Source organism: Mustela nigripes, chromosome 10 (assembly GCF_022355385.1).
Source record: "Mustela nigripes isolate SB6536 chromosome 10, MUSNIG.SB6536, whole genome shotgun sequence".
Classification (NCBI taxonomy): Eukaryota; Metazoa; Chordata; class Mammalia; order Carnivora; family Mustelidae; genus Mustela; species Mustela nigripes.
Window position 1 is genome coordinate 12,441,484 of NC_081566.1, and position 12,204 is coordinate 12,453,687.

The 12,204-nt window shown below is 36.3% G+C and overlaps 1 protein-coding gene across 7 annotated transcripts in view; it reads right to left on the reverse strand.

The window, feature by feature from the left end:
* LPGAT1 (lysophosphatidylglycerol acyltransferase 1) overlaps window positions 1-12,204 on the reverse strand; it is an 84,827-nt gene that overhangs the window by 25,651 nt on the left and 46,972 nt on the right. For all 7 annotated transcript variants that reach the window (XM_059412615.1, XM_059412617.1, XM_059412614.1 and 4 more), the window contains exon 6: window positions 7,763-7,889. In XM_059412615.1, coding sequence (XP_059268598.1) covers window positions 7,763-7,889 — 127 coding nt within the window. The remainder of the gene's footprint in view (window positions 1-7,762; window positions 7,890-12,204) is intronic.

Consider the following 12,204-nt stretch of genomic DNA (forward strand, 5'->3'; position numbering starts at 1 on the left):
AACATATATAAGAACAAATATTAAAAGGAAATATTAAGGAATTTAAAGTGAGCATGCTCTATGAAATATTTTCCATGGTCGCATACTTCTATTTTTGAAAATAAACTTAGTACTTTACAAAGTATGTAACAGAGGAGATCTAATAATGTTAAAGTAATGTAACCTTTTAACCCCTCAAATCTAAAATATTATCACTTCAACATGTCATCAAGAATTATTGATGGGCGCCTGGGTGGCTCAGTGGGTTAAGCCGCTGCCTTTGGCTCAGGTCATGATCTCAGAGTCCTGGGATCGAGTCCCACATCGGGCTCTCTGCTCAGCAGGGTGCCTGCTTCCTCCTCTCTCTCTGCCTGCCTCTCTGCCTACTTGTGATCTCTCTCTGTCAAATAAATAAATAAAATCTTAAAAAAAAAAAAAGAATTATTGAGATATTTTACAGTCCTTTTTCCTACTAGTTGTTGAATCCAGTGTGTGTTTTACATTTACAAAACATCTGGAAGCAGACTAGACACATCTCAGGAGCTCAATGGCTACATGGCCAGAGGCTGCTCTCACTGGAAAGTGCATGTTTAGACTGCATAAACTCTAGCCTTCACACATTCGTTAAGTACTGAATTTCTGCTATATGCCAGCATTGCTTTGGGAGTTGTCAACAAGACGAAGTATCTTCTCCCAAGGAGGTTATGTTCTAGAGGGGGACGACAGACATCAGTGAGTGAACCAGTAAGATTTCTAACAGTGACTGAATACCTAGATAAAGACGCTAGCTTCGCCTTAATGTTATGTTTTACAGGAATGTATCTTACTATCAGGTTACAGGATTATCACTCATTTCATAAATATGAAACCCGAGGACTAAATAATGATACAACAGGGTGCCTGGGTGGCTCAGTGGGTTAAGTCTCTGCCTTCGGCTCAGGTCGTGATCTCGGGGTCCTGGGATCGAGACCCGCATCGGGCTCTCTGCTTGGCAGGGAGCCAGCTTCCTCCTCCTCTCTCTCTGTCTGCCTCTCTGCCTACTTGTGATCTCTGTCAAATAAATAAAATCTTTTAAAAAATAATAATAAATAAATAAATAATGATATAACATTTCAAATGTATCACATTTGCAAAAGTTAAAGGTGATGACTTTGACATATTGGAAGAGATGATCTCTTATATACTGCTAATGAGATTGTAATCTGATGTAACCACTGGGAGAACCAGGAAAGGTGAAAATGCACGCACCCTAAGATCTAGCACTTTCACACTGGGCACACACATTCCCTACTTTAACGCTCACTTTACTAGCATATGCTTAGTGAAAGAGGTATAAAAATATTCACTGTGACACTGTTTATTATAAAAGCAAAAATACTGCGAAAACAGGTATCCAACAATAGGAGAAAGGATTGATGATGTGTGACAATCATCAGAACAGTTAAATAGTGATAGTAGTTCAAATGAATGAAAGGGAAACATAAAGATAAAAAAACTAGAAAATAATGCAGAGAGGAAAAGTACATGTTGTAAAATGGTAAATCACCTATGATTACCTACATTAAAAAAAACACATATAGAATATTATATATTATAAGTGTATCTGTGTAATAAAAATATTAGGACAGGAAGGCTACACACCAAGTTATGATACTTCAATGGTTGGGAAAGAAGGGGATGGAATTGGGAGGGGACATAATGGCAACTTAACTTCACAAGAAATGTTTTCTTTCATTAATAAAAAATCCTAAAGCAAATATTTTAAAATGTCAACATTTGTCCATTCTTGCTAGTGAGCACTTTTTTTTTTTTTTAAGATTTTATTTTTAAGTTATCTCTACACCCAATGTGGGGCGGGAACTCACGACCCTAAAAATCAAGAGTCGCATGCTCTACTGACTGAGCCAGCCAGGCACCTCTAGTGAGCCTATTTTCTTTAAAATTATTAGTTAAAAAAATCCTTTGCTGAATGAGTTCCCTCCCTCCAAAACTGAAAGTAAGTTCTTGCTCAAAGTCCCTAGTGGAATGCCTTCTCCAAAATCACCAAAATTCCAATCAAATAAGACATGAAAGCAACACGTCTGACCTTAGTAATCTATCTATGCTACTACCTACACTCAAGGTTAGATCGTTCTTTAAGATTTTATTTTATTTTTTTTATTTTTAATATTTTATTTATTTATTTGACAGACAGAGATCACAAGTCAAGTAGGCAGAGAGGCAGGCAGAGGGAGAAGGAGAAGCAGGTTCCCTGATAAGCAGAGAGCCCCATGTGGGGCTTGATCCCCGAACCCTGAGATCATGACCTGAGCTGAAGGCAGAGGCTTACCCCACTGAGCCACCCAGGTGCCCCATTTAAGATTTTAAAAATAAAAATATAAGCTACTTCTGCCCAAGAAGACCATTTTTTTCGAACTCACTGTCCTACTCTGGAGTAAAGCAGACATTTATATTAAGGGCACTGATTACTTTTGCTTTTATCCTCATAAACATTCCATCCCTGTAGTTAAAATCTAATCATGTTTAATTTTCCTATTAAGTCCTTAACAGCAGCACGTCATGCCCATTACTTCTTTAATAGGAAGAAGCTATCTTCCAGTGTGACAGTAATAATATAAAAGGGAAAGTGGGAGGAAAGAGTTGTCCCCTCAAATGTTTCTTATAATTAAGACTTAGTTCCTCTTTACAAACAAGCATTGCTTTTGAAAAAAATCAATAGTGTGGTTGTATGCCTACTAATAAAACATATTCCCCTAGTTAAACAATACATAATATCGGGAAATAAGGAATAAGAAAGGCCATCTTTTAAACTAATTAAGTGGCCCAAGATTAATCTGCAGGGAATGGTAAATTACTAACATTGGATTTATCAATAATCCATACACACTTTATATATCTTCCTAATGGTATTTTGTATTAGTAAGGTGCTTTGTGGTTTTTAAAAACATTTTATCAACGTATCATCTGATGCTCAAACAATGCATTCACTGAAGCAGGCGCAACCTCTAGCCAGGAAGATCCTCAGATGGGCTGCCTATGCGGCTCCATATGTGCTGGGTTTAATTAGCAAAATGGTCTAGGTACTGAATCACCACTTACTCCAAGTTTTCTAAGGAATAAGCTCCAAACACCTGCCTCAAAAGTTTGACTTTTGACAGATAACAATGCTATCTATCTGTAAGGTACAATCTAGTATACACCACATCACAAATGTTTACTTTCTCCTTTATGTGGTATTTTAGAAAAGTACTTTACAGCATATGGTAACATTTATATTTGCAGTTTTAGGGTTTGTCTCTTCCAGAAATCCTATACAACATATAACATCCTAAAATGAACATACAAACCCAAGAAGTAAGAAGTGAATGGACAATTTCCCAATGCTATTGGGGGAAAAAAAAGAGTTTGTTTTAGAACACTTCAAGTAAGCTTTTGGATTCTTGTGCTTTTTTCCTAAGCATCAGTATAGAAACTTAAAATCTGGATGAATATTCTGCTATACCTTCTGGTAATCTAGTCTTTTCTTACTTAAATAAAGACAAAATGTTTTCTAAGCATTTAGTTTTACTAACATATCATAAGTGGATTCACTCTACAGGGAAAAAAATTTTTTTTATTTATTTAAGTAATCTGCACCCAATGTGGGGCTTTAACTCATCACCCAAGATAAAAAATCACATGTATCTCAGATGCCAGTCAGGGCACCAGCCAGGTGCCCCCCAAAATGCCTTTTTTTGCTCAGAAATCTCCATACACCTGTCACAGTATGTTCCGATGAGGTACAGAACAGGGAGTGGAGATTACCTGACAGCCTTGACAATAATTTCCAAGAAGAGAAATGTATTAAAGAAATAAAAAATGGCCCAACTACAGATTAATGTTAAGTAATGTTGAATGATCACAACTGTATTGTTTTCCAAGTACATTCTGATGGTCAAGAATGTAACGGTGTTCTGAGAGTACCCGAGCCACCCAGAGGCACAGATGTGTCCCACGGGAAAGGACAGTTACTGCCCTCCGTGAAATTTACCTAGAATATGGTAGAAGTACTTCACATATACAGAAACATATTACAGATTTAGTACTTATGAATTGCTAAATTTTTCCTTAACCTGTTTCTATTTCCAATGTGCAGCTTCCCTTAGAATTATGTTTCATTTAATTATTACCACCACCAAATTTGCTTTGGTTTGATCTAAAATGGTCATTCAAGTGGTACTCGTGTTCCAGGATTTATATATATTTGGTATTTTCATAACCTTCTACTAACTGCATTATTTCTTTTAAAATACATATAGTGCTCTAAGTGGGATCTGATAAATGCTGAGCAGAAGAGTAATTAATTTTTGACTTTCACATGTACACTCCTCTAGCTTATGCTGAAAAAAACTAGCAACAGTACCAACTTGCCCAGCTACACCATAATCACCAGATAATCATTTCAATTAAATTTTCTAAGACTGAGAGAGCGCTTTATTAAAAAAAAAGTCAGCTGGGGCTAAGAAGAAACAAATACTTTCTGCATAATATGAAACAAAATTGCATCATATGGCTTAATAGAAAGGTTCTGGGTAAATTATGCTTAATTGCAGGAAAAAAAATTAATTAATAATCATTAAAATCTGCCTATGGATGAAGATAAGGCAACATTAAGCAAAACTACTATTTTTCAGTGAACTTGACAGTCTCCTGAGCACTTTTCCTTTCTCTCTGGGCACCCATTCCCCACTTGAACCAGTCAGTGCTGTTCAGTTTTTCTTACCAGCCTCCCCACATTGAAAGAAAAAGAGGGGCGCCTCCTGGGTGGCTCAGTGAATTAAAGCCTCTGCCTTTGGCTCAGGTCATGATCCCAGGGTTCTGGGATCATGCCCTATGTCGGGCTCTCTGCTCAGCGGGGAGGCCTGCTTCCTCTCTCTCTCTGCCTGCCTCTCTGCCTACTTGTGATCTCTGCCTGTCAAATAAATAAAAATAAAAATAAAATAAATAAAAATAAAAGAGAAAGAGATTTGACCTCATTTATATTATTCATATTCATGTATATATGATTTCCAATGTTGCATTTTAAATCTCTTATTCTAATCAGAAACATCTCATCCTTGTTTAAAGTTTTAAAAATATAACCAAACAACTGGAGAGTTTGAACAAAAAAAGCAATCTCTCTGAGAACGGGAAATAAAAAAAAAAATGGGTGAGGAGTACCATGTTTGTTTAAATTTATTTTAATTTCAATGGTGCTATTCCTACCAGGAAAAATCTAAGATAAGCAATAAACAGTTTATTTTGGGATTGAAAACTGGAGGTAGGGGGAAGCACGCCCCAAAGCCCAACTAAACCAAACAACAATCCTTTCTTTCCTATCTTCCAGGGTGTCCAGATGGCCTAGAACAGTACAGGAGGGGACGGAGTCAAAGTGTGGGTAGTAGAAATTTATCCCTGCGAGCTGCCACGGTCACGGCCCACATCCCTTCTCACAAACTTCTTGCAAACCCTCAAAACGATCCTGATACCAAGACCCCTCTTTCTCTCCAGCCCCTTTCATTTCCCCTCCCTTTTCCATCTGAACACAAGTCCTTTCCTTTTCCAAAAAAACTCTTCTTATTAAATTTCCGTGAAGAAGAGTTTATCTCTTTACCTGTCCCAAGTCTCCTAGGAAGTGTGTGTGTATGTGAGTATGTATATATAAATAAATAAGTGGGCATAATGTGTACTATCATTAAAATTTTAGGATGTGATTCTACATCATGATTTAATCTTTGCTAATCTAATATTTTAGAATTTTCTTCATTATTTCTATGTCTAATAATAAAGTTTCTATAATCAAACATATTTCTCAAATGCTTCAATTTGATCAGTAGAAGTATTTTTCTGTATCAAACTAACCATTCCACATCTTTTATCTACTATTTGGTTTTGATCTCTAAATCAGGAGTCCTTATTCTTTTTTTAAATCCTTAATCTATTTTGAGACTAGATCAAAAGCTGTGAAACTTCTCTGCAGAGAACTGCAGACGTATACAAAATTTTGCACAGAGACTGGGTTAAAAAATTCTCTGAGTTCAGATGGCAGTTGCACTCATGGTGAGCATAACAGAAGCTGAATCACTGTGCTGTACACCTGAAGCTAATGGGACACTGTGTGTCCACTATACTCAAATTAAAACAAAATTTAAATTAAAGTAACACCTAATTTTGAAGGCAAAAAAATATTCTTAGGTCCATCCAGGTTAAGAACCCCTGCTTCAAGTGAATTTAAAGACCTTGAACTTACTCCTGTTAAAATAATTTTGTGAAAAGTGGACATTTCTTCAATTTCTTAGATCCCTTATGATTCCATGCATTTTTTTCATCTATAAACTAAAATTGTTTTCTTTTTATTGGTTAAATAAGAAAGCAGGGTCAACTATAATAAAATGCCTATCTTGTTAATGTTCCTTTTGGGTGTGCTGTGCTAGGTAAAGTTATGTATACCCCATGCAAATACAATCTACACGTGTCTTAAACATATACCCCAGAGTTGTATGTTTTGGGCCTGGGCCCCAGAATTGAGTTTCATTTATAGATTGCAATTTAAAACTTTACTGAAGGCTAGATAATTTTCATGGATATGAAAATGAAACTCTTCGTGGAAAAATTCTTGCAGGGCCTAGCATACTGCTTTTTCCACAGGAAGTGCTACGTAAGTAAAATGGACAACATACATGGAATGGAGTCCGGGCGGTCACCAAGAATTACTTTCTTACCTTACATATGACCTTCACAATCTGGCAATGTAAGTCACACAGCGGAATCAACTGTAATTTGATAGTTATCTCTTTCATATCAAAACCCCAAATTTTAACATTTAAGTCTTAAAACTTTAGTTTCAGATTTTTCCAACTCTGTACTTCTATTTGTAAAATTATGATCGTTTACACATATGAAAACATGCACCTATTTACTTTTAATGAGTACGTAATTTGAGTAGTTTTCCTCTTGAGTTGAGGGCTTTTGTGGCAATTGTGATCCTGTAAGGGACCAACTGCTCACTTTGTTTTGTTTTTTTAAGTTAACATAAAATGTAATATTTGTTTCAAGGTACAGGTCTGGGATTCCTCAGTCTTCCACAACACCCACTTTGTAACTAGTTGCCAAGGGTTGAGATCTTTGACCAGGAAATTAAGATAAATGCCTCATAGAGCGACCAAGTCTATTCAGGCTTCATCAGTATGGCACTTTGTTATAAACATCTTTTTAAAAAGCAACCTACATTAAAAAAGTCTCAAGAAGCTGGTACAGAATATTCAGTAAATATGTTTGCTGTTGTTTATGCAAATGCCATATTAAAATGTTAAATATTAAAACATTAAAATTTTAAAGTGTAAGCATAACTAAATTCTCAATTTAATCATTTAGAAAATCTTAGGAAACTGCATGATTTAAATACAAATTCCATTTCTATTAATAAAAATCTACTTAGCCCAAATGAGTATATATGTATGTATATATTATATATATGTGTAAAATACATATACATATATGCCTGATGTTTGCCTTTAGTACTTCTGTTCAGAGTGTCAAGCAATCAAGTAATGACAGTGCCTCCAGAATGCCGTTTTTATTTAGAGACTTTTATCACTCAGTGAAAATAACTACTTCAAATGATATTTTCATATTAAGAAGTCAGCATAAGAATGGTTTTGAGCCAACTATTTTCACGATTGATTAAAAATTTAATATTAAACCACTGTCCTGAGGTAGTACTTTATGTTGGGTATATACTGAGTTACTAACACAGAATTCTTACCTGTAATGTACATGTGTGATGGTTGGTTTCCTGTACCCGAGGATCCAGGTCTGAATATCTATAGGTTCAGCTTTGGGATAAGCTATAGTTGTATCTATTATCCATTGGAGGCCTTTCGATTTGCTACCTGAGGACACAGCAAAAAACAAGTTAAAATTGGATCAATTTTTTTTTTTAAAGATTTTATTTCTTTATTTCATAGGCAGAGATCACAAGGAGGCAGAGAGGCCAGCAGAGAGAGAGGAAGGGAAGCAGGCTCCCTGCTCAGCAGAGAGCCCGATGCTGGGCTTGATCCCAGGACCCTGGGATTATGACCTGAGCTGAAGGCAGAGGCTTAACACACTGAGCCACCCAGGCACCCCAAAATTGGATCAATTTTTATACCATTTATAAAATATAGTATAAACAAAGCATACTGATGTATCTTCTGCTTTATGAAAACAGGATGAACTCTGGTGTTACTGTTTCATTGATACATTTAGGATGGTATCAAGTATTTCCTTATATGAAATGGCTGAATCTCAAACAAATAAGCAAATAACAAAGCACTATTATTTATTGGACATGCACCATTCAAGCATTCAATACAACAGTGCACTGTCAAGGTCTAAGTTATATTTTATCGCTCATAAAACCTAGCCTATGAAAAAGTCAGAAGCTAAAGTATCACATTACAAAAGTAAAAAAAAAAAAAACAACAAAAACAGTTCTCAAAATAAATCCATTCGCCAAATACAATACAATATAATATAAACACCAAGATTTGTGATACCTGGAAGACATTAATAAATGCTGGAATAAGGCCCCAAATTAAGCATTTTATTGACATAGGATTGTCAGTTGCTATTCTTATTTAACACAGACAAACAAAAAAACCCCTCCCACTTTAGCAAGAGTTCTATGCAAATAAAGCAGTAAAACCATCCACTCTTTGGTAGGTAAGGCAGGTAACTGCAATTATCAAGAGGCTGTGGGGAAGTTCTGTTTACTTTGGTTATTGGCCTCCTGCTTCTATTCCCAGCATGGAGTACAAAGTTGAACAAGAATTGAGAGGGAATCCTCACAGAGAATGCTGAGAGCCCGACTTGGGTGATAGTCTGTCCTTTGTCTGAAGTATTTAAGAGATCTCTAAAAAAATAAAACCTGTTCTAAAATGTAAGTCTAAATGTGCATTAAGAATCAATGATATTTTACTTTACTTCACTAAAAAGTGACCTTAAGCTTTAAAAAACTTTAGAAATATTCTAAAGGGGAAAGATACCACAGAAATAGGTTTAAAAAAATGTTTAAATAACCTACTGCTAAAGGAACAAAGTAAAGTAAATGTGTAAAGAAACACATTTAACGGTACGCCTGGGTGGCTCAGTTGGTTAAGTGGCTGCCTTCGGCTCAGGTCATGATCCCAGCGTCCTGGGATCTTGTCCCACATCGGGCTCCTTGCTTGGCAGGGAGCCTGCTTCTCCCTCTGCCTCTGCCTGCCACTCTGTCTGCCTGTGCTCACTCTCGCTTCTCTCTCTATGACAAATAAATAAATAAAATATTTTTTTTAAAAAAAAGAAACATTTAACAAGCTATCAGTGATATACATATGCTGAAACGTTTAGGAGTAAAGTATACTGATGTCTGCAACTTATTTGATTACACTAAAAAACAAACAAGATGGACTAATGGATTGATAGAAGGGCAGAAAAAGACAGAATAAAGCAAATATAGTAAAATTTTAATTATAGAATCTAGTTGGTCAGCTAGTGGATATTAACTATAAAATTCTTTCAATTTTTTACATATGCTTGAAAATTTTTATAATAAAATTATTGGGAAAAATCACCAGAGTTAAGTTGAGTATCTATTAAATCATATAATAAACAAAAAAATACTATCCCTTTTAATCAGACACAACTTTGATACATATATGAATCCTATACATATATGTGTGTGTGTGTGCGCGTGTATATTTATTTATTTTTTTTTAAAGTAGGTTCCCCTCCCAGCGTGGAGCCCAATGTGGGGCCCAGCGTGGGCCCCAAACTCATGACCCTGAAATCAAGACCAGAGCCAAGATCAAGTCAAATGCTCAACCTACTGAGCCCCCTGGGCGCCCCAGTATATGGGTCATATATTAAAAGAGACAAGGCACGTTCTGTACTTATATGGAACAGAACACTAAATAGTAAATATCAACACTAGAGAAAATAAAATACAAAATACCAAAACACCGAGAAGAAAATGATAAAAGACAAGTGAAACTACTTTTGGGATATATAACTTTCTAGAACTTCTTATAATTTTTCCTAAGCAGCTACAGTAAAAATTCTAACCAAGTTAAGATAAACAAGAAGCTACTCTGCTTTCATTATAAAAAGAAATTATTTCTCTCTAAGAGAAAAAACACGTCTTCATGATTGTGTGATCAATATGACAATAGCCCCTACCCTTGAGATCTAGAACACCACAGGGTATTACTCACTGGGCAGAACTATTTAAAAAGCAGCAGTCTTTATTAGTGTGACTAATCCTATTTGGAAGACCTTTGCCTTCAAGCTTTGGCTTGGCTGACATTGCCACCATGTCTGTCTGAAGCTATTCTGAACTTTCCTTTTCTATTAAAAGACTCTTTCAATTTGTCTTTTTAATAGATGATGAAAGATTAAGAGAGCTGACTGCCAAGCAGCTGCTTAAAAAAAAAAAAAAAATGAAAGGAAAACTCAGTGGAGTCTTAGGACAGGCATTCTCTCTCTGTCTGGTCCTAACCATCATTAAAAACATATATTTCTGAGGGCCAATCCTTTTCATTTTTACTTTAGCTAAAGAATATATATATATTTTTTTTAATAGCAAAATACTACTAAAGGAAACAGGCTTAGTGAGTTTCTTTCAGTTTTTCAATTTATCATTTATTACCCAATTTTATAGTCTCTCTGATAAACTTGTTCAAAACAGTCTTTGTGCTGTTGGTGCAAATTCTGCAAACCTTCCCAGTTCACCAGGCTATCTCCAAAACAGTTGCATCTTTGACTATGGTTTGCTTTTTCTCGCCATAAAAGTAATACATACTCATTGTTAAAAAAAACAGAAGTATTCAGAAATGGGGGGAGATCATCCATAATGTTACAACTCAGAGAAGCAACCACTGCTGACATTTGGGATCTTTCCTTTCACTCATTTCCCACTGCTTATTGCTGACATATTTGAACTCACAATGGTTTCACAAGAGTTGTGTGTTCCAGGGGCGCCTGGGTGGCTCAGTGGGTTAAAGCCTCTGCCTTTGGCTCAGGTCTTGATCCCAGAGTTCTGGGATCAAGCCCCCGAGTCGGGCTGGGATCAAGCTCAGCGGGGAGCCTGCTTCCTCCTCTTTCTCTCTCTGCCTGCCTCTCTGTCTACTTGTGATCTCTCTGTCAAATAAATAAATAAAATCTTAAAAAAAAAAAAAAAAAAGAAAGAAAAAGAGTTGTGTGTTCCTTCCACTCCATTAACATGATAGAGAATAAGCACTCTCCAAGCCATAAAAACTCTCTACAAACATCATTTGTAATGGCTGTATTGTAGTGTGTTGGATGGATATTTGATAACATGCCCGCCTGTTCTTCCTTCTGGCTATTCCAAATTTTTGCTGTTAAAAATAATGCTGTGGGGGCACATGGGTGGCTCAGTGGGTTAAGCCTCTGCCTCGGCTCAGGTCATGATCTCAGGGTCCTGGGATCGAGCCCCACATTGGGCTCTCTGCTTGGCAGCGAGCCTGCTTCCTCCTCTCTCTCTGCCTGCCTCTCTGCCTACTTGTGATCTCTGTCTGTCAAATAAATAAATAAAATCTTACAAAAAAAATGCGGGGCGCCTGGGTGGCTCAGTGGGTTAAACCTCCTCCTTTGGCTCAGGTCATGATCTCAGGGTCCTGGGATGGAGCCCCGCATTGGGCTCTCTGCTCAGCGGGGAGTCTGCTTCCCCCCACCCCCTGTCTGCCTCTCTATCTGTGATCTGTCAAATAAATAAATAAAATCTTTAAAAAAAAAACTTTCTAAATTCGATAAATGAAAAAAAAATACATTATTACAATTTGCATTTGCAAATCTATGATTAGCTTTTCAAATTAGGGATTTCTATTCCTGTACCATTAACCTAGCAATTCCACTTCTAGGAATCTATACTCCCAACTACACTTTCACAAATATAGGAAGATATTTACAGCTTACTGCAGCAGTGGGAATGGCCAGCAGTAAGGGTGGGTGGGGGTAAAGAAAGACACCTTTGTCTTTGTGCATTTTGCATTACTTCAATAAATTATTGTAAGCATGAACTAACTTCTGTAAATAGAAACACTAAAAAATTAAATTTGCACCTTCTCCCTGGGTATTATTTGTTTGACAAAAATTACAATTATAAAAAGAACAATTATGTTATCTCCTGGAACTCCAGATAATTCCTGAATCCCAACAAAAGAGTGCTAA